Source organism: Bos grunniens, chromosome 16 (assembly GCF_055505025.1).
Source record: "Bos grunniens cultivar Pamir isolate PY7600 chromosome 16, Bosgru_T2T1.0, whole genome shotgun sequence".
Lineage (NCBI taxonomy): Eukaryota > Metazoa > Chordata > Mammalia > Artiodactyla > Bovidae > Bos > Bos grunniens.
Window position 1 is genome coordinate 56,987,061 of NC_141180.1, and position 27,882 is coordinate 57,014,942.

Genomic DNA, 27,882 nt, shown 5'->3' on the forward strand with positions numbered 1-27,882 from the left:
CTGCAATTCATGGGGTCGCAAAGAGTCGGACACGACTGAGCGAGTGAACTGAACTGAACATGATAATTTGATATACATACACACAGTGAAATGATTACTAAAGTTAATTAACATATTTTCTCACATTTACCTTTTTTTTGGGTATTAATGATGGGAACACCTGAAATCTACTCTCTAAGCAAACTTCCAGTACTTAATACAGTATTACTAACTTTTGGGGGGTGGGGCCATACTGCACGGCATGTGAGATCTTAGTTCCCTGACTAGGCATCCAACCTGTGCCCCTCGCATTGGAACCTTGGAGTTTTAACCACTGGACCACCAAGGAAGTTACCAATTATTAAGTTTTTGGATTATATATCAAAAGCTCAGGCAACCAAAGCAAACATAAACAAGTGAGACTATATCAAACTAAAAAGCTTCTGCACAGCAAAGGAAACCATCAACAAAATGAAAAGAAAACATACAGAATGGGAGAAAATATTTGCAAACCACATATCTGAAAGGGGTTAATATTTAAAATATGTAAGAAACTCATGTGACTCAATAACCAAAAAACCAAACCACCAGATTAAAAAATTGGCAAAACATCTACATAGACATTTTACCAAAGAAGACATACAAACAGTCAACAGGTATATGAAAAGTTGCTCAACATCACTAATCATCAGAGAAATGCAAATCAAAATGCAAATCAAAACAATGAGGTATTATCTCACAACTTGATAGCTATATGAAAAAAATAAAAGATAAGTGTCATCAATAATGTGAGGAACTAGAACACTGTGTTCTGCTGGGAGGGCTGTAAATCGGTAAAGCCATTCTACAAAACAGTACAGAGGTTCTTCAAAAGCTGAAACTAGAACTACCCCATGATCCAGCCATCTGCCTTCTCAGTCTACCTAAAGAAAATGAAATCAGTTCCTCCAAGAGGTATCTGCCCTCCCATGTTCATTGCCACCATCATTTCTTGACTAACACACATAACTTAGTCTTAAGTATGCTGCTGCTGCTGCTGCTGCTGCTAAGTCGCTTCAGTCGTGTCCGACTCTGTGCGACCCCATAGACGGCCTCCTACCAGGCTCCTCTGTCTCTGGGATTCTCCAGGCAAGAACACTGGAGTGGGTTGCCATTTCCCTCTCCAATGCATGAAAGTGAAAAGTGAAAGTGAAGTCGCTCAGTCGTGTCCGACTCTTAGCGACCTCATGGACCGCAGCCTACCAGGCTCCTCTGTCCATGGGATTTTCCAGGCAAGAGTACTGGAGTGGGATGCCATTCACATGCATTTGATATTCCTAGTAGTAATAGTGTTAGTCGCTTAGTTGTGTCCAACTCTTTTGAGACTGCGTGCACTGTAGTCTGCCAAAGTCCTCTGTCCATGGGATTCTGGACAAGAATACTGGAGCAGGTAGTCACTGCCTTCTCCAGGTGATCTTCCCAAATGAGGGATCACACTCAGGTCCTCCTGCATTGCAGGTGTATTCTTTACCAACTGAGCCAACAGGGATTCATAAAAACATTAAAATTTTCCTAATATTCTCTGAATTCCAATGTAACGATGAGCACTGGCTCTAACATCAGACAAACCTGGATTTGTACCCTGACCTTGCTTCTGATGGAATGGGGCCTCTGGCATTTTTAATTAGGGACAAAGTTACATATTTATGTATTAAGAGAAGCTAATTAACAGAATCAAATCCTCTTACCCTTTAATGCTAGATAACCTCTCATTCACATTTTCTTCATTTGCTCAGTGAAAATACTTTAAGAAAATATTCCTATGATTTATGTCAGAGTGTTTTGCCTTGGTTCTCTTCTAGGAGTTTTATGGTGTCATGCCTTGTATTTAGATCTTTAAACCATTTGGAGTTTGTATTTGTATACGGTGTGAGACAGTGGTCTAATTTCACTGACTTAAATGTAGCTGTCAAGCTTTCCCAACACCACTTGATGAAGAGACTGCCTTTTCTCCACTGTATACTCTTGCCTCCTCTGTCTTTGCCATAGATTAATTGTAGGTGTGTGGGTTTGTTTCTGGGCTCTTGATTCTGTTCCACTGATCTATGTGTCTGCTTTTATGCCAATACTAAGCTGTTTTGATTACTGTAACTGTGTGGTATCATCTGAAGTCTGGGAGGGCTATCCCTCCAGCTTTGTTCTGTATTCTCAAGATTGCTTTGGCAATTCTAGGTCTTCTGTGGTCCTATATAAATTTGAGGATTATTTGTTCTAGTTCTGTGAAAACTGTCATGGAAGTTTTCATAGGAATTACGTTACATTTGTAGATTGCTTTGAGGAATGTGGCATTTTACCAATATTAATTCTTCCAATCCAAGAGTATGTGGTTATCTTTCCATTTCTTTGGATCATCTTCAATTTTCTTTATCAATATTTTACAGTTTGCAGTGTTATAGATGCATATAGGTCTTTTACCTCCTTAGTTAAGTTTATTCCCCCAGGCAAAAGATATAAAAGCAAAAATAAATAAAATAAATGGGATCTAATCAAACTTCAAAGCTTTTGCACAGCAAAGGAAACCATGAACAAAACAAAAAGAGAATCAAGGAATGGGATAAACTATTTGCAATTTTTTTAACTTTTTATTAACAAGGGGTTACTATTCAAAATATATCAACAGCTCATACAACTCAATAGTACAAAAAACCAACAGGCCAATCAAAAAATGGGCAGACAACCTAAATAGTCACTTCTCCAAAGAAGACACACACAATGGCCAACAGGCACATGAAAAGATGCTCAACACTGCTAATTATTAGGAAAATGTATACAAATGTGTATCAAAAGCACAATGAGGTTATCACTTCACTGTGGGCAGAATGGCTATCATCAAAAAGACTACAATTAATAAACGCTTTAAAGGGTGTGAAGAAAAGAGAACCCTCCTACACTGTTGGTGGGAATGTAAACTGGCGCATCGGCTGTGGAGAAGAGTAAGGAGGTTCCTTAAAAAACTAAAAAATAGAGCTACCACATTACCCAGCAATCCCACTCTTGGGCATATATCCAGAAAACACAAAAACTCAATTTGAAAAGATACATGCAAACCAATGTTCATAACAGCACTACTTACAACAGCCAAGATACAGAAACAACCCATGTGTCCATCAACAGATAACTGGCTTAAGAAGATGCAGGGGTGTGTGTGTGTGTGTGTGTGTGTGTGTGTGTACTTACACAATGGAATATTACTTCACCATAAAAAGGACTGAAATAATGCCATGGTGTGTGTGTGTGTGTGTGTGTGTGTGTGTGTGTGTGTGTGTGTGTGTGTGTACTTACACAATGGAATATTACTTCACCATAAAAAGGACTGAAATAATGCCATGGCAGCAATATGGATGGACTAGAGAATACCATACTAAGTGAAGTAAGTCAGACAAAGAAACACAAATATTATATAATATCATTTATATGTGGAATCTAAAAATAATACAAATGAATCTATATACAAAATAGAAACAGACTCATAGATACAGAAAACAAACTTATGGTTACCAAAGGGAAAAGGAAGAGAGGAGGGATAAATTAGGAGTATGGGATTACCAGATACAAAATACCATACATAAAATAGATAAGCAAAAAGGATTTACTGTATAGCACAGGGAACTACATTCAATACCTATAATGGAAAAGAACCTGAAAAAAAAAATATGTATAATATATAACTGAATCACTGTACACTTGAAACTAACATAACACTGTAAGCCAACTATACTTCAATTTTTAAAAAAGAAAGAAAATATACTGCCTTTTATAAAAAGCTGCTGTAAAAATTAAATAAAAACTACTTTTCTTCTATAATGTTTGGCACAATCATGCAATCCAAAAAATAGCTCTAACTATCAAATATCTGTTAATAATAAGAAATTTTTGTTATTAAACCAGTTGCTTACCTTAAGATCACGGTGAACAATACACTTTTGATGACAATACTGTACAGCAGATACAATCTGAAATAAATATTTGGATAAAAGATTCAAAATTATAGTAAAAGCATCCATTTTTCCCAATTATTATTCCAATTAGAAAGTTAATACTTGGATTTCAAAGTTACATTTAGTAATTTCACTGTTCCTTTAGTTCAGAAAACCATATGTACTAAAGTGATGAAATTCTCACTTTTAAATTCAGACAATGTGGAAAAGTAGTGTTCTTTTGCTAAAATATACTAAATATTTATCAGAGTGCATGCAGATTTTTCCTATAGGTTGTCACATTTCTCTGTTTACGCAATCAAATGCATCCTTCACAGACTTGGGTCAAATGGTTCACTCCACTGTTGGAATAAGAATCTTGGCACACATGAGTCAGCATTTCAAGACAGTTGGCTCAAGTTCAAAATGCAAACCTCTATTTTAGGAATTCCATTAAATGTACTCAAGGCATGTTTCTCAGGGAGGTCAACTGACTTCAGAATTTATCAACAGGGCATTTAGCAATACTGTATTTTTGTCTGTTCATATATTACAAAGCAAAGGGAAAATTTTTGAGCCTTAAAAGGAAACCTAATTTTCAAAAGAAAAGGGATAAAAACGAAATATAATTTTAAACCTGTCACTAATTCAGCTGGGCAAAGTATTCTACCCTTGTAACCAGATTCTGTATGCAGTCTTAATTTCTATTACCTAGGGCTCTTTGGGGATAAGTGCTAAACAGGAAAGAATCCAATGGCTTAAGGGCCAAAGATACAAGTGAGAAATAGGTTATAAGCAAATCTATAATAGTTATATACTTTATTACATAAAATACAGAAATGAAAACTATCTGATAGCAATCAGGTAAGAGCTACTTTGTACATATATGTATGGCCATTTTAGCACAGCAGAACATTCAGGTCTGTGGAGTCAGTTAAATGTAAACACAGTCTGAATGTTGAGTATTGGTTAGGCATTTACAAATGGGGACAGAAATGAGATTTTTAAAAGTCTAAAGGTGATGTGAGGTATGATCACGCTAATAGGATACTGGTTAGGAAAAAAAAAAAAAAACTTCGAAGTAGTACAAGTGAAGCTGATATTTCAGTATTATAAAATTATTCTAATGTATATTAAAATGGTTCAAAGACAGAGAAGACATGAATTCAAAACAAAATCAACATACAATGAGTAAGATGTAATTCTATTAAAGTCAGTTTGATCCAACAGTTTATTGAGTACCTGCTATGTGCAAGAAAATGTGCTAGTTGCAAGGGGAACACAAAAATGAACAATACATGTGCACCCTGTCCTTAAGGAGTTTACAGTCTGATTAGGAGGAAAAAATATGTATATGAGTAACTATATATATAACAAGGCAGAATCATAGAAGCAGATGTACAAAGAAGAGAAGGAATCATAAAAATAAAGAATAATTTCCAGTTGGTAGGTGATACTAACATTTGACCTAAGCCAACATGAAGGACAGAAATATTTTAAAATGTGGAGGCTTGGGGATGGGGATGTAAGGGGTAAGGGGGTGAAATGCCTACTGTGAAGGCAACACAGTGTATCTGGAAAGTAGGTTGGAAAATGGTAATACTGGGAGTTAAACCTGGATAGACAAGTTGGTAAAAGTCTCTAAATTCCAAACTAAGCAGGTGCTACAGAACCATGATATGTTTTTGAGCAGAACAACTGTGAATGATTATAATCAATTTGAAGTGTGAGTCCCCCCAAAACAGCAGGACCCTACAAGTAATATGTAGGTTCATTTTCTTAAGCAATATACCTCAAACTGTAATATCTAATTTTCACCAAAATATGTTCATTAGTTAAGAGATATACATTTACATGTAAATATTAATTCAACTTACTGAATACATTATATAGGCCATAGGACGTTCATACTATAAAGCTATTTTTGTATCATAGATGACAGAACTTTGCTGATAACATTATGTTTTTCAAGTCACCTTCTCTTGATACAGTAAAGAAGGCATGCTACAGGTAATGATTTGGTTACCAAACATGAACTTCACCTTAGACAGGATAGTTTCTATGAAAGCAGTTCTATAGGCACTTCTGGAATAAAAATCTCCTGCGTCTTAAAGACTTAAGAAGGGAAAGATAATTTATAATACCACCACACTGATCTAGTAGGATACAATTTCTACAATGAAAGAAGCTCTGGCTTCTGACTCACTCACTGTAAGAATCCCCATCCACAAATCCAAGTTTTACTGCATTAATCTATGGCCAGACCCTCCCATCTCAAACCTTCTGTACCTCCACAAATGCAATGTATGAACTTCTTTATGATCCTTTAGTTACGGATCTCAAAAACATGATTGACAATCAGTCCCGCACTGACCCTAAGACAAGACATGTCAATATTTTGCCATGAGGTGCAATTGTGGGGTTTGCTTTGCAATTATTTATAAGTGAGTCAGGAATTCCCAAGCTTCAAGTCATAGCCTTGATATTGAGAGGGCTGAATCAACATTATGATTTTCTTGCAGGCCTTCAAATCTTAAGGGAATGCAGAGGTACTGTAGGAGCAATAGCTGCTAAATTGGTCCTAAATTGTCGTAGTGTCTTTGCTATACTTCATGGTAGAGTCAAGGACATACATGGATAGGTGTGTATATACCCTTAATAATATAGTATATTCCCCTTCACTGTTAAACTCTTAAAAGTAATTGCATGACATACAGACCAAATAAAAATAAAATAAATATACATTAACTAGAGTTTTAATTAAACCTATAAAGAAAAATAAACTTAGCAAAAATAAATATAAAAACAAAAACAACTTTTTGACAAATAACTACAAAATTGTGTGTGTTTTCATTGTTTTTAAAAATGTGAGTTGGTTATCTATTTAATTTGGGGGGAACACATATAGATAGTAAAATACATTTAATATTTATAATAGAGAATTATTCTTTAAACTTCCATTGTTTTACATTTTAAATAGAATTCATTTCATATTCAACCTCTGATCTCATTTTAAAGTAATCCAGATTTCACTTAAAAAAAAAAGAGCCACTTAATAATTACTTGGATCTTTATGAAAATATCTATATCCCAGCCTCCTATCCTGCTCATACCTGTCAATAAAGATGAGTAAGCTCTTTAAAACAGCAGGCATTTTCACATTCTCTAATTCCATATAGTACCCAGCACAATTTTCAACCACAGTATGTTTTTAATAGTAAATAAATAAAACCAACCAACTAAAAAGAAGAGTGAGCAGTGACAGTCCTTCAAATACCGATTTAGATTTCAATGGAAATATCTAATGTCAATTGGAATTTTCTTCCTAGTTGGCTACTAAAGCTAGAGTTGATGGAGAGAACGACGACATTTGAAGTGATGATTGTAGTTCCTTACTTAAGTAAACCTGGACTTGCAACCCAGCGTAGCAAAGAATTTAACAGTATGTGGCTGATCGCTGTCCAGCTTCTTAAGGTTGCGTCCTCATTACCAGCTGTCTTTAGATTCAGCTATTTTAAGTCAAATGCTTATAAGATCCATTTCAAATATAATGAATGGCTGTGTATATCTTTGGTCTAAAGTATTTTATATATTGTGTTCCAAAAAATAATGATTCTGTGAGATATTAATAATAGATGTTTCCCAAAATAAGCTCACTCCATGATTAATTCGGAGAGTGCTCGGAGAGTCAAAAAGGTATTTTCCTCCCATCTTCCTCAGGACTGCTATACTTGTTTATATGTTAACATATATGTAAAAATCTCACAGTGGAACATTTCATATTAGTATGACCCACTCTTACTGATTATAGGATCACTTTAATTGCAGAATCATGCTTACGGAAGAGATACTGAACTATTTTTAAGTGAGTATTTTAAATTCACTAAGGCAAAGTTTGGATATAGTAAGCTATCTGTTGACACTTCAGTAAATTTTATGAACAATTTACAATTTATTAATCTGGCATTGCTACAGTGATTTTTAAAGTATGTTAATTTTAATTACTTCATTCCTAAAAATTAGAAACAAAAGCTTAGATGAACTTAAATTGCTTTTTCTTATTTTATCATTTATGTAACAAATCATAATCAAGTCGACCTGGAAATACCAATATCTTACCATATTCTTCACACTGGCAAGGTTCCTTCCCTACTCGACTAAATAAAATTGATCATAGTCTTTAAACCTACAAAAATAGGAGTTCCAAAAGCAAGATATCTTTAATTACTTAAAAAAATACAAAAACCTTCTTAAACAGTACACAGTTATGTTGTACACATAAAGGTAATAATACTTAATAATAATTCCTGGATAAATGTTTAAGTATTTATTTTCTATCTCACTCTAGGTCTCTACTTCCAAGACTATCAAAGAGTTATTAATAAGAGTCTCAACTATAAACATTTTACTATTTATATGATCTAAAAATAACCAAATATAACTATTTTACAAGTTTATTTTTCAGTTTTCCATCTTAAAAAAGAAAGTATGAATTTTTCTTTTTAAAGTACCATGTACTCTGAATTCTGGTTTGTGATACTGTCCATTGTACATCACTAAAAATATCAGCAAAACAAAGTTGAAAACTACTTTCCATACCTGCCTAAATTTTGCACGGGCCTCTTTTTCTTTCATTCTTCCATGGGCAACTAAGTAATCAAATACTTCACCTGAATCAGAAAGGTAAAGCAGGCAGTAAAATATACATAGATTTTCAGTTAACAATATATGCATCGTCAAGTTTTTGCCTTGTTTTTAAAGAAGCTTTTGGCCCACACTTTTCTGATAGTTCTATATAAATTATAACTATTACATGATAGAAAAAAAGGGGAAAAGACATATAAAACCGAATATTGGTAGCAGCTTATGAATCAGCAAAACTCCTTTAATTAAAAAATCATAAAAACATTAAGAAAACTTTCTTCTTTCCAGTACTATGTGAAAATACAGTCAACTCTTTATTATCCATTCAAATAAAGGGAAGCCACAGCACGGGCAACCAAAAATTACATTTGGCTCTGTATTTGGGGCTTACATTTCAAATAAAATACCAAAAGTCATATTATGTTGGCTCACTCTCTTAAAGTCTACTGATCATTTAATCTTGGTCAAATTCCACCTCTATCTCCATCCACACTGATTTCATTCTTATCCTTCATATTTTGATCATGTTCATTCTCATGATACTCATTTCACCTGCACTGGTACTTAACTCCTTACTATACAGAATGAAACCATCCTTGTCTGCATCTCCTATTACCCTAGAGGAGCTGCAACCTTCTTGAATGCTGTCATCACACCCATACTTTACCTGCATGCCCATCCCCATGACAGGACACAAAGTGGATAGACATTACAAATTTGTTGAAAGAATTTAAAGATACTAGAAACTGTAAAAATTTTCTAATAGATTCTTTACATGTAAGTTTTTTTTCATTTTTCTCTAATTAATAATAATAAACCTAATGTTCAGTTACATTATGAAAGATAAAATACCTCAGTATAAGGGATAAAAATTTTATATCCTTATAATTTGTACCATATAGACATATATGTATATTAAAAACTCACCAAGTGTCTTGCAGAGTTCTTATAAAGTACAGCAAAGTGGTTAAAAACTCAGGTTTTAGAATCAGACTAATTTTGGTATGAATCCTGATTTAGCCCTAAGTTGCTATGGGGAGATATTAGGAAGATTTCTTAACTATGTTAAGACCCCGTTTCTCCCTATTGTCTATCTCACATGGCTATTGTAAGGATTAATGAAATAATGCACGTGCTTAGCACAGTGACTGGCATATAGTAAGCACTCAATAAATTATATATTTGTATCTAGGTATACAGATATATTACATATACATATATGCAATATCAATCCTAGGACATAAGTAAAATGTTAAAAATCAAAATGCAACGATGTATGTATGTCAGATGAAACTAATACATCTACAATGTTAGCAGATTATATAAAGCATACTTAAATGATTAAATGGGATGATAAAAACAGAGAAATGAATAGATGCTCTAGTTGACCCATCATAGCAGTTAACTCTAGATATGTGAATTTAGGCTGGGAAAGATAAAATATATACAGCAGGGGTTCAAAAATCTGGACTGCCCTCAAGTTCTGCCTGGAATGTCCATACCCCAGATGTTTACATGACCCAGTCTTTTACTGATTATATATTACATGTTTATGATACGCTTCCCCAACTAGAATGTCATCTTTTTGATGGCAATGACGTTGCATCTGTTCATCCACGTGTTGTTCTCACCTTGAATATCACCTAGTACATAGTAAACATTTAATAAATAACGTTTGCATGAACAACAGGAGAAATACACATACCATTGTGGATTAGCCCTGATGCCTACTTTTAATAGGTTCCTTTGAACAAAACATGGTTCATATAGGAGTTCCCTGCCCTTCTAATCACTGAAGATCTTTTGCCCCATGAATGAACCAGAGTCAAGAGATGTACTCCTCAAAGAGGCCGTTTTTCATGCTAAGTTTCTAGTGTGCATGTCAGATTCAATCCTAAAATATCTATAAATTTTAGAGGAAACATATTGTTTTATTTTCCAGAGTCATCTTGTCATTTATAGGTTTAAAAGGCAAGAGGTCGATTCTAGATTTACTGCTACAGAACTGAGATGGTTTTGTTACAGTACCACTGACTGGCAAGACTCAAAGGAAACCTATCATCAGGAATAAGAATTAAGTAAGAGACCACCTGGTTTGGGATGAGCTGAAGTACATACCCCTCTATCCTACACTATACCCCACTGCCCTCCAGTGCTACTGAAGGAGAGCAGTGAGGACCCCAGGTGCTGCCTATTACTCCAGCCATTGCTCCTCTTCATTAGCACCAATAGAGAGTTGACTGTACTTACCATTAATTGTTAGAGCAGTACGCACATTAGTATTAACCCAGCCTTGTGGTGGACCTTCATAAAAATTGAACAATGCCCATCTATCTTTAGCTGTCTGTAAGTTCTCGTATCAAAGCCATGTCTAGCCCTTCTCTTGAGACTAGATCACTAAAAAAAGTTTAACTGAACTATAAACACACAGGGTTCCCATACTGATGAACTGTTAATTTACATCTAACTAAAGAAGAGTTTAGTGAAGAAAGAATTCATTATGTGGTATTTGAAGGTTCATTAATTTTATTATAGACTAACATTTTATGCAAGTTTGCATGACAATTAATATTTTTAAAAATCCTATGATAATAAAAAACATTAATGATTCAGGTTTTTGGTTTATGTAAAAAACTTACATGAAGTATTTTTAGGGTTTTAAAAAAGTGATGCAAAAACCCAAATCTATTAAAAAACTAAAAAAGTAATTAAAATATTTAGTATTTGTAGTAAATTTTTTAAAAATCTAACAGACACTATAAAAATACATAGTCTAAATGTTGTAGATTAAAATAAATCGTCTTTATTCAAGTTACAGAAAATCAGATCATAAAAATCTACATCCTTTTTTAGCTAAAAGGATTCAAAACTAGACTCAACACTGTTTTCCTACTAATTAGCAAAAAAAGGTTAATTAGACAAGTTGGTTTAAATAATTTCCAATGCCCTCCTTCTTTAATTGTTTAAATTCTATGATTCCTTAAAACCTTCAAGATCCTCTTTTTACTTATTAAATTATTTAACTCCATAAATTTTAAACCTGTTTCTGAGAAAGTTAAGGCTTATGCCTAAAAGAACAGTGATTCTACGGCAATGTATCTCTCATTTGAGGAAAGTGCAGGAAATGAAAATGATTTTCTAATAATCAGTGTTTATTTTGATGCTAGACAGTCAAAATAAACATTGTATTCTACTAGAAGTATATCTTACCATTCCCCTGTCAACTCAGTATTCTAATTTATAAAATACATAGATCAATATTTGTTTAAATTGAAACATTTTATAGATTATCTTGAAGATGTATGTATATTGAGAATCTGTGATATGCGATCAGTTAAACAAAAATGTGACCTAGAACAGGCTTTTACTATAAACATTACTAAAAACATTTGGGTTTGAGATTTCCTATTTATAGCCAAGAGAAAACAGTATTAGAAAATAATAATAATAATATAATATTAAGATGAATGTTTCATAGATTACATTCATAGATAACATTCATAGATAACAATGCAAATTTAATTTTGAAAAATATCCCTAAGTAATTTTTAAATAAGCCAAAGTCCAATTTTTAAATGTAGGATCAATAGGTCTTAAAATCAAACAATGAATTTTCCTAAAGACACCAATGAAAGGCATTTTAATAAAACTACAGATTCATTAACAAAATAAAGACATAGATATTATAATGAGCTTTCAGGTATTAATAATTCAACATGTCTCATCAAAGGTAACTTTTCAATCCTCTCATCCTTACCCCCACTCGCGTATTCCATGACTAAATAGAGAGTCTTCTCTGTTTCAATAACTTCAAACAATTTTACTGAAAAAAGAAATTAGAGATATAACTCTGTAATTGTGAGCATACTAGATATATTTTAAGAAAATTTAAAGTAACACTAAACCAAAGGAAAAGTTGAGCATTTACTAAATATTACTACTTACAATTTAAAGTTTAAAAGTTTTCCCAAGGATTATTACTACCATGGTAGATAACTATCACAAAATGATTTGGAACCAACTGCTGGGTCAAAAGAGAGTTAAGTTTCTAGGATTAAAAAGCTTATCCCCTTTCAAATTAGAATAAGGTAATAAAAAGGAAAATCTTAAAATCAGAATAATAAAATTTAGTGAATGCTTAAAAAGATACTATTATCATAACGATTCAATCAAAAATGTTAAATAATCTTTGGTACAGAAATAAAAAATTTTATAATTATGTGATATTTTAAAGTTTCTGATTAAAATCTACTAAATTATCAGACTTATGTAGTTGAAATTATATACCAAAGGGAACTGCATTTGTATCTCTAATTAAACATAAGATTTTTTTAGTGAGCAAGAAACACACTTCAAGAATAAACAGATTAAAAGAATAATTGCTTTTTACTTCTTATAATCCAATGACTTTGAGTAATATGTTGTAAATTAATTTACAAATAAATTTGTCTGTAAATATGCGGGGAAAATAGAATTTATGGAAATAAGTTCACTAAAATTGAAATAAAATCTTTATTTTCTTTAAAATTCAAACTAGTTATTTTGCCTATGGACTATGAACAAACCCAAGTCCAAACTGCCAAAATATCTGGAATTACTTCTTATCCATATCTAAATGGCATGCAATCTTTAGAGAGATTTAGTAAGGAGACATAAGAAACACCTGTATACAGCAACTCCAAGTCATATGTATTATTTTAGTGAACAGTAGAAGATAGCAAGGTAGTAGAAAAATACAATTTGTAGCCTTCAGTTAACTTCTTTATAATATTTTTACCCAAAGTAACACTTTCTGAGATTATTACTTAGGTTATCACTTTTCTTCTTTTTATACAGAACATCCTTAAAACTGTATCATTTTAAATAGCCTCAATAGTATTTAAGGAAAATATTTTATCATTAATTGTGGAATATAAATTTCATACCTATGTTAGGGTGATTCAATATCTTCATTATTCGTACTTCTCGAAACAACTGTGAAAGGAAACAGGAAACATTTCTGCTAAAAAAGAATACTCAACAGAGAACCAATCAAAACATCTATTTGAAGAAATTTATCTTCTTGTAAGACACTATAGGATTTATTTCACAATTCCAACTCTACTAAGACTTGGCTTCCAGGACAACGTTAACTAATTGAACTCAAATGGTTCTGTGTGTGTGTGTGAATATACCATATACAATAAAAAAAATTCAAATACTCATTACTAGGAATAAAAGAAAAATACTATGGAAATGAAACTAAATGTACATTCTTATGACTTTTATCCAAAAACAACGTTCTTAGGAGGTGGGGGGGCCTGACTCTTTATCTCTACTGGTTGATCACACTATAAGCAATTATGAATAAAGGTATATAAACCATTAAGCTTTTGTGTGGACATAAATTTTCAATTCACTTGGGTAAATATCAAAGAAGATGATTGCTGGGTGGTATAGTGGAGTAGGTTTAGTTTTATAAGAATCCAACAAACTACCCTCCAAACTGGCTGCACCATTTTGCATTCCCATCAGCAGCTGAGAGCTCCTGTTGTTTCACATCCTTGCCACCATTCAGTGTTGTCACTGTTCTGGATTTTCACCATTTTATAGGTGTGCAGGAAGCCCCAATAGCTCAAGAGGCAAATAATCCACCTGCAATGCAGGAGATGCAGGAGACTTTGGTTTGATCTGAGTCAGGAAGATCCCCTGGAGAAGGAAACAGCAACTCACTCCAGTATTCTTGTCTGGGAAATCCCATGGACAGAGGAGCCTGGCAGGTTATAGCTCATAGGGTCGCAGAGCTGGATGTGCCTGAGCACACACATGCAATGCAATGGGTGTGAAGTGATATCTGTTGTTTTAATTTATTCTAGTTAAAGCAATAATATACAGCCATCGGGTTCCTACATCTCAAAGATGTCTAGAATATATTGTTCTATGGATAGTTTCCTCTTCTTCAGGTGGATTTCTTTTTAAATTTATTGAAATATGGTTAATTTAAAAAGTCGTATTAGTTTCAGGTGTTCAGCAAAGTGATTCATATATGAACATATCCATATATGTTCATTTTTAGACTCTTTTCCATTATAGGTTATTACAGGATATTGACTACAGTCCCTGTGTTATACAGTCGGTCCTCGTTGGTTACCTATTTTATCCTTTAATAGTTTTTGACAAGGAGTGAGAAAAAAACAAAAACAAGCAACAGCATAAATGTGTGTATAAGCTGGGTATGTGCTGGCTTAAAGTGACAGGCAGCTATGGACAGAAGAGCAGCTGCTGCTGGAAGAAGTAATGATGGGGGTTTTAAGTGCTTAATTGACTTGGAACAATGAAGTGCCAGAATCATGCCCTGCCAATCACCCTTATTTCTAAAGAAACACTTAAATTGTCACCAGATTTGTCATTAACCTTCCAAACCTAGAGAATTTGGGTCAACTTAACAGGAGTAGCACATGGATTCAGTAAAGGTTTATGATGCTCTTCTTCATGATTCCCCATAATCCCTTCTTAAACTCTAATATTCCAGTTGGTTGCACAGAAGAGAGACTGGACAATGTCGAAGTCTTCTGCACCAGTCACTTGAGTCAAAGGGAGCAGAAGAGGGAGAGACAGTGAGTTCCTTACACATATGTGATTTTTTCACTCAGAACACATCCTTATTAGCAAAGACGCCAATCTTATCCATGCTTGCTCTTCCTTAGTAAAGGGGGAGAGAGAGAGGTGAGGGAGAAAGGAGAGCTGAACATTTAGACCAAGTTAAGAAGGTTACCCTGAGATGGAGAAATGTTGTAAAAATCACTGCACGCCTGTGTACTACAAGAGACACAGGAGATGTGGGTTCAATCCCTGGGTTGGGAAGAACCCCTGGAAAAGGAAATGGCAACCCACTAGTCAAAACTATGGTTTTTCCAGTAGTCATGTACAGATGTGATAGCTGGACCATAAAGAAGGCTGAGAACTGAAAAATTGATGCTTCTGAATGGTGGTGCTGGAGAAGACTCTTGAGAGTCCCTTGGACTGCAAGGAGATCCAACCAGTCCATTCTAAAGGAAATCAGTCCTAGGTGTTCATTGAAAGGACTGACGCTGAAGCAGAAGCACCAATACTTTGGCCACCTGATGTGAAGAACTGACTCATTGGAAGAGACCCTGATGCTGGGCAAGATTGAAGGTGGGAGGAGAAGGGAGCGACAGAGGATGAGATGGTTGGATGGAATTGCCGACTCGATGGACATGAGTTTGAACAAACTCCAGGAGACAGTTAAGGACGGGAAGGCCTAGCATGCTGCAGTACACGGGGTCTCAAAGAGTCAGACACGACAGAGTGACTGAACAACAACAACCAGTATTCTTGCCTGCAAAACGCCATGGACAGAGGAGTCTGGTGGGCTATACAGTCCATGAAGTTGCCAAGAGTCAAGATATGACTGAGCGAACTAAGCATCATATATCCAGGCCAAGTAAGGACAACAGAAGTCTGCCATTGTTTTAGACCAGCATTTATATGAGCTTTCCCACCTTTAAAAATTTCAGTGTGATTAAAACGCACATGAGAATTAACCAGGAAAAAAACAGAAGTTCATGAACATATTAAATAGTCCCACATTACTATTTGAGTTTCTGATTCTAATTTCTAGTCCTAATTTTCCTCTTGAAACTGTGACATCATGATGTTCCTAACATATACAAATTTAGCAGGAGAGCTCTGGATTCACTAATACCTTTCAAACTATTGGTTCAGCTTTTCTGTCGGCAGAGAACTAAGGCCAGGGTTTTAAGACTGTGTGTTGAATTAGAGAAGTAAGTGCTGAGCGAGGCTTGAGACGGATGGGTCTTCCATGACGGAAGGGCAGGCACTTCACTGTCTGGACTTTGTGACAGTTGTTCTAGTTGTTCAGAGGCTTCTGTGGTTTCCTCCTGGGTTCTTGACTGTTTTAGATAACGGAAGTTAGTGAACAAGCCTCAGTTCTGTGCAGAGGTATTCACTTTTCAGTTCAGTCCTTCCTGGTTAGAGGTAAGGATCAGGATTAGGCAAACTCCATTAGTGTTAATCAATACATATTTGTCTTATTTATTTCTTCTCTCAACTACTCTGTTCCTTCCAACCTCTTCCATTCCTTCTGCTTATTATTACTTTTTTTTTTTTTTTCCGAGAGACAAAATTTAATATATGCACACGGTTTTATATGGGGATGGTGGAAAAGTCTATTCTATTTATTAGTAGTCAAGTGGACATGGCTAAGACAATGGTCATCCTATTTATTCTCAAAGCATCATAGTCAGGGACCAGTCAAACTGCCATCATCATCTCTACCAGACCTGCTCACTGTGCTGTCCTGGGACCTGTCAATGTCAAAGGACTTCTTCATCATCTCTGTATTCTTGGGCAGATAGAGAAGAACTCTGGCCACGGAGAAATTGACAAAGGCAGTGGTCAACCTTGTTCCCCCCAAGGAGAGCTCTTCCAGGCTGTCATCAGAGTCACAGTATGCTGGGCTCATAAGAGGAGGCTGACATGCATATCTTCTTGGCCTTTTAACACAGCTTTCTTGGCCTTTCAGGTATTTTGCTCTGATTTGGGTTTGAGGAGGGGCAGAAGCCCTTCTTTGCCTTTACCTCAAACCTTGTAAAAATTCAACTGTATCTTTCACAGCAGTTTACTGGCCTATTAACGTGAAGTGTGGGTGCTGCTGTACCCTGTAGGTGATGTTCAGATCTAAGGGAAAGGGCTTTGTATACACCTTCTCAGAGACACCAGTCATTGAGGGATTTTATATACAATGTGCCTATATTAACAGAACCCTACAGATTAAACTCTCAGCTTTTTAATTTCTAGCATTACCATTTCATTCCTCTTTTACTTCAGACATTATTATTAGGACATCAAATATCTTATGAAGTTATTCCTAGTACCAGTATTAAAACACAGGCTAACTTAAGCTCTCCCCATGAAATACTTCAGAAAAAGAAATCTGAATATACTTAAATTAGTATATATTAGATGATTTCTAAATAAAAAACACAAAATGCTTAGTATTACTTCTAAACTTGACAACTTGTCATCAATTATTAAATGCAAAATAATAGGCTCTGCCACTTTGCCTAAATTTTACCTTCATATATGAATGATAACTTTTCTTTTTATGAACTGGTACTAATTTTATAGTGCTATAGTCTTTCCCAAGGGCTTGTATGGATACAACTGTGGGCTCAAGTTGCTGTTAAGTAAATACAATTATTTGAGACATCAAATCAAATAATTTCATAGAGAAGATACTAAACATTAAATAGATTAAATCTGAAAAAATGTCCAATCTCACTAGGCAGAAATCATGAAAATCAAAAGAAGATACCTTCCACGAGATTGGCAAAAATTAAGAAATCTGATAATATAAAGTGCTGACAACAATGTGGAGCAAAAGTAAATCTCATACAAAGTTAGCAGAAGTAGATATTGGTGTAGCCACTTAAGAGCAATTTGACATTATTTAATAAATTTGAGGATATGCATGCCCTTTAACCTTGCAATTCTACTTGGAGAGATATATACCCTTCTTTACTTCTTTAGAAAAATAAGTACACAACAATAAACATTGCTGCATTGTCTGTAACAGCAAAAACAAAAAGCTAACTAGGAAAAAAAAAAAAGGAAACACTAAAACAACAGGAACAATCTAAATATAAACAGAAAGATGGACTAACTGGTAGATATCTACTAAGAGAATGGGTAAACCAGCTTATTTGTACAATGGCATTAGTAACAGTGAAAATAAGTGAGCTAGACTATACACACTAACATGGATAAAACTGTAAGACAAGCTAAATGGAAACAAGTAAGCTGCAGAAGAATAAAAAGCTTAAAATAAATAATATATAGTATTTTATGTAAAGATACACATGTGAAAAATTTTTAAACAAATGAATGGGAATAAGAAAGACCAAATTCAGAATAGAAGTTATTTCTAGGTAGAAGGACAGGAATAGAGCCAAGAAATGACACACAGGGCTTCAACTGTATCTCTAGTTTTATCTTATAAAAAAAGATCAGAAAAAAAAAAAAAAGATCAGAAATGAAACATTTCAGCCCAATAAATAAATATCATGAGAAAGCAACTTTTTTTAAAATGGTAAAGATGTTTTGAAGTCTCCATCCAAAAATTAAAGATAGACTAGTGTACTATATCAACAAACTTCCCAACTTAGAAAAGCCAGGAGTATGACTCTTAAAATAACTGTGAAAATATTACATAGTTCTTGAGAATACAGAAATAGATGTACACTTTTCAGCCAAAAAAGTCTGAGAAATTAGAACAGAGGTCTTCAGAATCAGAGGCAGAAATACACGCATCAAAAGCAAAATCCAAATAGTACTATTCAAGCAAAACTAAAGCGATGTTTTATGAATAACTCTTGGTTCTGGGTGCTTAATTTTAAGAAGGGCAGGAGGATTTAACACCTGTTGTGGAGATAGGAAAGGTTTCCCTGAAGAAATTACTCTTAAGGCTGAAATGTGAGAAGTGAGCAAGAAGTGGAGATAGGAAAGGTTTCCCTGAAGAAATTACTCTTAAGGCTGAAGTGTGAGAAGTGAGCAAGAATTAAGTGAAGTGAAAATCGCTCCGTTGTATCTGACTCTTTGCAATCCCATGGACTGTAGTCCATGGAATTCTCCAGAACAGAATACTGGAGTGGGTAGCCTTTCCTAACCTCCAGGGATCCAACCCAGGGATCAAACCCAGGTCTCCAACATTGCAGGCAGATTCTTTACCAACTGAGCTATCAGGGAAGCCCAAAGGGAGTGGTAAAAGCTTAAGAACAGGGTGGGTGAAAAGCTGCAAAGGCCTGATGGCTGAAACAGTATGAATAGCACCAGATGAAAGAAAGGCAGCAGAATCAGAGGAGGAGGGGATGAGAAGAGTGGGGAGAAGCTAGGGAGAGTTGGGGGACCATGAGATGAAAAAAGAAGGTAGGATCTGAACACCATGTTAATGAACTTGATTTCCAAACTACAAAAAATGGAATGCCATCTAAAAGTTTAAACAGAAAGACAATATAATCAGACAGGTTCTGCATCCTTGATGACTTTTTAAAGGGTTTATATATGTGTGAGTGAGTGACTGAGTGTGTGTGGGGGAGGGTAGGGGGTGTTGGGGGGGATGCAAAGTGCAGAAAACCTAGGTGGAAAGCTACTGGGGTAGTCCAAGGAAGAGATAACAGCAGCGGTGTCGAGAGGATCGGGATGAGAAAGACATTTAAGAAATAAAATCAGATGTCCATCAGCCAATGAATAGATAAGAAAGCTATGGTACATATACACAATGGAGTATTACTCAGCCATTAAAAAGAATACATTTGAATCAGTTCTAATCAGGTGGATGAAACTGGAGCCTATTATACAAAGTGAAGTAAGCCAGAAGGAAAAACACCAATACAGTATACTAACGCATATATATGGAATTTAGAAAGATGGTAACAATAACCCTGTGTACGAGACAGCAAAAGAGACACTGATGTATAGAACAGTCTTATGGACTCTGTGGGAGAGGGAGAGGGTGGGAAGATTTGGGAGAATGGCATTGAAACATGTAAAATATCATGTATGAAACGAGATGCCAGTCCAGGTTCAATGCACGATACTGGATGCTTGGGGCTAGTGCACTGGGATGACCCAGAGGGATGGTATGGGGAGGGAGGAGGGAGGAGGGCTCAGGATGGGGAACACATGTATACCTGTGGTGGATTCATTTTGATATTTGGCAAAACTAATACACCTATGTAAAGTTTAAAAATAAAATAAAATTAAAAAAAAAAAAAGAAATAAAATCAGAACAATTCAAGGACTGAGATGGTGAGGAGGAGGGAGAGGGAGGAGCCAAGGATAGTTCTGAGGCTTCTGGCCTGCACAATTTGGGGACAGTGTCACTCACTGAGACAGGACACTGGAAGAGCAACAGGAGGGCAACATACTGAGCAGGCGGGGGGAGGTCATGAGTTCAGCTTTGGATATAAGTTTGGGTTATCTTTGAGGGATTACAAGCAAATGTAGGAGGGGTTCTGAGTTGAAGAAATAAATCTGTGTTTGCTTATAGGTGACCATTTAAACCAGAGTCACCCTTGAGACAGCCTTGGAAGAGAACACTGAGAGTCCTAGGACCATGCCTTGTGAAACTCCAACACTGAGCGGCAAACAAAAAGGAATATGACTCCATTTAAAGGAAAGAGAAAAGGGGGAGCCAAAAACACAGAGGAAAACATAAGGGAAATATAATCTTCATTCAATACATATTTGCTATATTAAGAATTAATTAATTAACACATGTATTGGACTCAATGACATGCAGCTTTAATCGTAAGGCAGTTTCCATTTCTAGCTTTACTTTTTTTTCCCCCTTATTTCTATTAAGTTTAAAAAATCCTAAATTATAATCACAGATTGACCAGTGAAAGGAACAAAGGAAATACTGGGAGGTATGTCAGAGACATTCAGATTAATTAGAGTACCCAACCTTACAAAAGCAGTTCTTTACAAAGCTTATGTACTGCTCTCAGACAGATTCTAGGCTATTGATCTAATCATACTAAAAAGTCAGAAGACTAGAAATTTCAATCTGAAGGATAATAGCAAATGGTTCTTAATATACTCTTTGGATATGCTTACTCTGGAAAGTAGTCTTCATATCTGGATGTAACATTTGTACGTTAAACCTGCCTATAATATGTTATTGAACTCTTTGTCCAATAACTGAAGGCTAAAACAGGGTTTAGAAAAGTCAGAGTTTTGGTCAGTGAACTCCCTGAAATACAGTTTGGTCTTTCCAAAAAGGAGTCGCCCCAGTGGTTCAGCAGTCAAGAATCCGCCTGCAAGGCAGGAGATGTGGGAGATGCGGGTCTGATCCCTGGATCACAAAGATCCCCTGGAGAAGGAAATGGCAACCCACTCCAATATTCTTGCCTAGGAAATTCCAGGGACAGAGAAGCCATCCAGGGGGTCGCCAAAGAGTTAGATACAACTTAGCGATTAAACAAGAGCAACTCTCCAAAAAATCTGGTTATCTTTAACATTTCAACTGTTGATATTTTAGTTAGACATTAACATTATTAGTATCACCTTTTAAAAGAAACTTGTTTAGAAACTAACACAATATTGTAAAGTAATTATCCTTCAATTAAAAATAAATTTAAAAAGAAACTTGTTTCAGTGTGAAAGATACACTTCCCAATTCACACTGTGGGCTACACAGACATCTCCCAATAGCCAAGATTTTATGATAGTCCCTGTTTCCAGCATTCCTTTAAAATCAAATCAAGGTCAGAGATATGTTACCAACCAAAAATTTCATGGAGAATGAAGCAGTGAGTGACTCGGCATTAGGTATGATCCTATGTATTCACACAGCAGTATCACTCCTTGCAGGTGTTTGAACTTATATATATAAATTCAGTAATGATTCAAAGACAACTTTTGCAGTCTACAACCAGCTTACTAAACACTAATTCTTCTCTTATGACTTAGGTTTTCATTTATCCACGAAAGAACTGGTCAAGACTTTTTCTTCAAATCATCTACACACATGGAAAGAACTGTACACAAGAAGTACTCAGCACGTAAGTGGTTTTTGCAGCTACGAAGTGACATATGTGAGAGAGCAAGCATATGTGAGAGTAATTGGTTTTCAGCCTATGTTCAACAGGGAGATTTGTTAAGGAGTATTGCCAAGGAGCTTCTGCTTTCTTCTTGATCCAAAATATTTGTCAATAATTATAGGATTGCCTTTAAAAGTTTGGTTTTTTGATTTGTTAAAAGAAATATAATTCTGAATTGCTCCCATGATTCTGTCTTCCTCTCTACTTTTACTGACCAAATTCATCAACATGATACAGATTATTTTGAAGATATTCTGGAAAACTTAACTACCTTACCAGAGAGGTCTCTGGGCTTCATCTGAAAACTCACTGAAGTATAAATGGCTTAGGTTACCATTTGACAATGTTTTTACACAACAGATAACACACTAGCAGTAAATGAATTATTCATTCAATAAGTTTGACTCCTAGATGTTAATTATCGAAACTTTTTATACTTGCCCTGCTTGTGCAGAATCACTGTCATAAGGATTCCTATTCTATGTAACTGGGATGCAGCACTTCTCATTATTAATGAGTTTTAGTAGTCTTGTTTCTGTTTTCATTGCAGGTTTTACTACTCAGCAGATGACTTCTGAACCACTGTGCTATTTTTGTGATTTTGAAATATAATAAAACACAGTAAAACAATAAAAGATGCAAATTAATCAGTAATATACAGAAGATAAACTGCACCCTGATGATTGTGAGCTGAGACAAACTAACAAAAACTTTGTCAATCTGTTATAAATTAATATGTCCAAGTTTCAAAACTTGGTGGAATTTCAGAGAAAACAACTAATCTTGCATTTCAAGTAAGTGAACTATGAATAAAACTGCTTCATCGTTCTGCTTTTTCTCCATCAGTTACAGGCTGCTTAAAAGATCCCCAGGGAATCACTAGTGTAGTTCATAGACCCTACTCTAAAAAACCACTAATACGTGAGGCGGGAGTCATACTTCAAAGAGGAACAAGTAAATATAACATCTATGCTAAACAGTCTTAAACTATGAAAACGTATTAAACTGGATTCCATTAACTTAAAATATGTAATACAAATAATACAAGATATTACGTGAGCAATGTTGAAACTAAAGATGCTAACAATTCCAAAGACCAAACTGTTTTTAAGAACTCTATATTTCAGAAGTTTGGAACAGGTAGGGTATCAAATGTAGATTACTTTCATCTATCACCAATGTTGGCAAAGGAAAGTAATATTCCCTATTAATATGCTATACAAAAAGGAATAAACAAGAAGGACCAGCTTAAATTCACATCAAGTTCAGAACAAGACTTAACCAAATACTTTTGGGTTGAGATGAGATTAAAATGAATCCTTACTGCAAATATGTGCTGTCATAATCTGCCTTTTAAGAAGCACACCTAAGGCACGGAAAGCCATTTTGCTATTTTTTTACTATTACTTGACTGTCAGTGCTAAGGGGGAAAAAATGATTAATTTTAATTCCGTGTTTTATATTTTTATTTCTTAGATATGACTGACTGGCATATGAGGTGCTCCTAGCATTCACTGAGTAAGGCCAAATGTTGAATATTCTACAATGCATGAAAACAAAGCAAGCCTTGATCTGTTCTTTCCTAAATCTTTTAACAAAAAGCGAAGCTATGAACATAAATAAAAATTATTCTGAGAACAACAAAATACACATGGTGTACTGGCTACATTTAGTAAATTTCAATCTTTGCTTTTATTTTCACAGATTTAAGAAAACAAAATTGCCATCATTTTTTATATGCCCGTTTGGAAAAGCAACCCTTTATCAGCAAGATTAGCAGAATTTAGCAGAATCTATAACAGAAATTACATCACCAAGTATATTTTTAATCTGAATAACAGTTCAGCTTCACGTCTGCATGTCTGCTGCATGTTTCAACAAGGGTGACTTTGGTTCCACAACTTTCTCTGGGCCCCTCTGGGAAAGACAGAGTGGGGGTCACACTGCCCTGCATCCAACAAGCACAACAGGCCTGGACTAGTTCTACATGTCACTCAAAATCACATAATTTACCAGAGTATCACACAGAGTAACCTCGGAAAAGAGAAAAGGCTAGCTGGGCCATGAACAGGGCCTCTGGGCTGTTATGCAGTCTCTGTGTTTTAAAGGGATTCCCAGGAGAGGGGTGGGCAAAAATTTGCCCCACTGTGGCTCTAACACAGGAAGAAACAGCATCTTTGGATAATTTGTCTGCCCAAGGAAGATGCCTTTTTATAACTCATACCACTAAGTCATGATTAGCTGAGAGACAGGTACTGGAAGTTTCTCCCAAAAAACATCCAACAAGGTATATATCACCTCACTCTCACAGAGAAAAAAAAAAATCCAGCAAACCTTTCATGTTCATACAGATGAGAAATACCAATACTATGAAAAGCTATACTGGTTGGCAAATTTAAAAGGAATCTCAGTAAGTAAAAAGACAGATCCAAATCTCTTAAGTAGAAATATATAAAATAAACTGAGTTATCTGGTACTGAGACAAGTGGAAAGTCTTGATTATCACTGACTCAAATTTTTCATTTAATGTTAGAATCACAACAGGTATAGTTATACACACCACACTAAAACTTTCTTATAGAATTCTGTTTTAGAAATCCAGTTATTTACACCACACTTACATATGTGACCACGATCCCATTATATTCTCATAAAAATAATAATGTACTTTATACATAATCACACATATATACCTTATATACTACACAGTGAGCTATATATAAACAACATATATGGCACAAATGCTAAAATATTTGCTTCATTTTCAAAGTACTAAAATGTGTATCTGAGAAAGTTTTCCCAAATAATTAATGAAGCAACATGAACCAGCTTTACTAAATTTACCAGGTCAATTCCCATTCTACTTGCTTTTTTTGGTCCCTATGCTGTTTTATGGAGAAGGAGATGGCACCCCACTCCAGTACTCTTGCCTGGAAAATCCCATGGATGGAGGAGCCTGGTAGGCTGTAGTCCGTGGGGTCGCTAAGAGTTGGACACGACTGAGCGACTTCATTTTCACTTTTCACTTTCTTGCATTGGAGAAGGAAATGGCTACTCACTCCAGTGTTCTTGCCTGGAGAATCCCAGGGACGGGGGAGCCTGGTGGGCTGCTGTCTATGGGGTCGCACAGAGTCGGACACAACTGAAGCGACTTAGCAGCAGCAGCAGCAGCATGCTGTTTTATATGTTCACCCTTTGAAGAAATGTTCATATCTTCTACTGTAAGTTAGCTTATAGTAACTTCTACTCTAAGTTAGCTTACAGTAACTTCTACAGTAATCTTCTACTGTAGTTTTTGTGGAGGAAGGAAGAGAAGCAACTGAAGCAATAGCAAACCCACCTATTGACAACAGTATCTCATAAGTTGATTAGAATGAAGCAGAATCCTAAGTACTTCAAAATATCTGATACAAAAAGTTTTATCCTACTGTATTAAAAGACATAAGTTCCTTTGACACGGTAAATGCATTTGAGGAGTAGATATTTTTCAAACATTTGATAAATACTTAAATACTAACAAATGTATATATTATGTTGATATCAAGTCTTTTCTTCATATACTGATGAAATGTAGAATTGTACCTAATGGGAAATTTAGAATAACTGATTCTACAAGTATCATATATTGATTATAAACCCATATTATAATTACTTACTATTAAAATAATTAAATACCTTTTGTAGACTGGTAGGATTTAGCTGAGTTTTGTCTATTATTTTCACAGCAACCTGAAAAAGAGAATTATTAAATTTTAATTAGAGAATACATACCTTAAAGAATAAAATTTATAAAGAAAACATCTTTTGTTTCATCCTAATTAGATATAGCTATACTGGGGGTTAACATAATTGGATGGTAAAGTTTTGATAACTAGACAGCCTTAGAATATATTCTATTGACCCAAGTCTGTAACCTATTTGATTCTAAGTCAGTGAAATTACACCTTTGTTAAGTTCTTCCAAGGTTCCCCTTTTAAAGTAAAAATCATTTGTACTTTAATATTTGACTCATGATCTTGATAAGTCATAATTATCAGAAGAGAGAGGCTTATAAACTTTTAGTAAGTTAAGTAATATGTGGGGAGAGAGACTGGACACCCAAACTTACAGCAAACTAACGAAACAGGTTTAAACATCCTCTAAATCTTTGTCTAATATAACCTGTGTCCTAATAGCTCCTGGAGTCAAAATAGAGAAGACTAAATTTAACCATAAGTGACAATAATATTATGTATAAAACAAAATGGAAACTTAGCAAAAATGTTTTATGACACATTTTTCATAATGTCCTAATTGGATCCAATCATGTAATGTAGAGTGTTAGATGTTTAACTATTTTGAGTCTTTAATATACAAATTATTAAATATATTATTATTAAACATATATTTTACTATGTAAATATACCTACTTTGAAACACACAGGATTTTAGAAACCTGATTCTCTTATTATCTGAGAAAAACATCTATAACACTTGCTCAATATAATCTCTAAATAGATTAAAAATTAGTGGCTAATTTCCTATGCATTTATACCTAATTTACTTCAAGTAGTAGTTTTTAGAATTTATTTTTTATTCAGGTAACAATGGCTTTTAACACTATGTAAGTTTCATGTGTACAACCTCAGATTTCTATTCCTATATACAGTACAGCTTAAGTAGTAATTAATAAGAAGTTATCCTAGCCCTGTTCCTGGGGTTGGGTAGCAAGGGTAATCTGAAATGTTTATGGAAATCATATAATGAAAAGACAGAAGGCTAAGAAAACCTCATGTGCAGCACATCTGATTTATAAGAGATGCTAATACGTATGGACAATTTTTCTGTGCTAGGTATAACTCTACCTATGTACATTTCATTCACACATACCCCAATGTTTACTATATTACAACTGTTAATTTATTTCCAGAATCAACTATAGGAAAGCTTTTTAGTAAGACTCTGGAGAGGTCCAAGTAAGTATTAAAAGGCATCGTGAAAACTTACCTCTCTACCGGTTAGTACATGCCTTGCCAATTTCACTTTGGCAAAATTTCCCTTCCCTATTGTCTTTTGTAAACGGTAATTTCCAATGTGAGGCTGTTCGTCTGTTGCTGACGTAATGGAGTTTCTACACCGAGGGATGTTCTGTCTGCTACTTGATTTGGTTGGCTGGATATGGGGTTCAGTATATCCATCCACAGATGTATGCTAAGAAAAAGGTTAGAAGATTTCATCATTAATTAAACTATATAATTAAAGGACAGTTCAAATAACACTACAAACAATTTTCATTAATAATTCATAACCTAGAGGGGTAGGATGGGGTAGGAGGTGGGAGGCAGGCTCCAAACAGAGGGGACATATATAAACCTATGGCTGATACATGTTGATGTATGGCAGAAACCAGCACAGTATTGTAATTATTCTTCAATTAAAAATAAAGAGGAAAAAATTAATTCATCTCTAATGAAAACAGATCGCACTACACCATTTCTGGGCATTCTGTTTGCAATTTCTACTTGACTTTAGTTCCCTTTGCCAGGGGGAATATAATCATTTAAAATGAAACGTTCTGCATAGCTTTAGACATATGCTTTTGCTTTTAAAAAGATATAAATGGTGAGATGGCCAGGAGCCCCACAGATGATTACTCTCCTAAGGGTGTTACCCGTGTAGGCTGAGATGCCAATCCAGAT

The 27,882-nt window shown here is 34.9% G+C and overlaps 1 protein-coding gene across 7 annotated transcripts in view; it reads right to left on the reverse strand.

Annotated features, from left to right (window-relative positions):
* MARK1 (microtubule affinity regulating kinase 1) overlaps nucleotides 1-27,882 on the reverse strand; it is a 141,609-nt gene that overhangs the window by 32,642 nt on the left and 81,085 nt on the right. For 4 of the 7 annotated variants that reach the window (XM_086342721.1, XM_086342719.1, XM_086342720.1 and 1 more), the window contains exons 2-7: nucleotides 27,191-27,394; nucleotides 25,880-25,933; nucleotides 13,505-13,553; nucleotides 12,337-12,402; nucleotides 8,535-8,605; nucleotides 3,915-3,971 (exon numbers count right to left, since the gene is read on the reverse strand). In XM_086342721.1, coding sequence (XP_086198847.1) covers nucleotides 3,915-3,971; nucleotides 8,535-8,605; nucleotides 12,337-12,402; nucleotides 13,505-13,553; nucleotides 25,880-25,933; nucleotides 27,191-27,394 — 501 coding nt within the window. Of the gene's footprint in view, nucleotides 1-3,914; nucleotides 3,972-8,054; nucleotides 8,122-8,534; nucleotides 8,607-12,336; nucleotides 12,403-13,504; nucleotides 13,554-16,284; nucleotides 16,402-25,879; nucleotides 25,934-27,190; nucleotides 27,395-27,882 lie in introns of those variants that run through there. The other 3 variants (XM_086342725.1, XM_086342724.1, XM_086342723.1) reach the window with 2 other exon arrangements.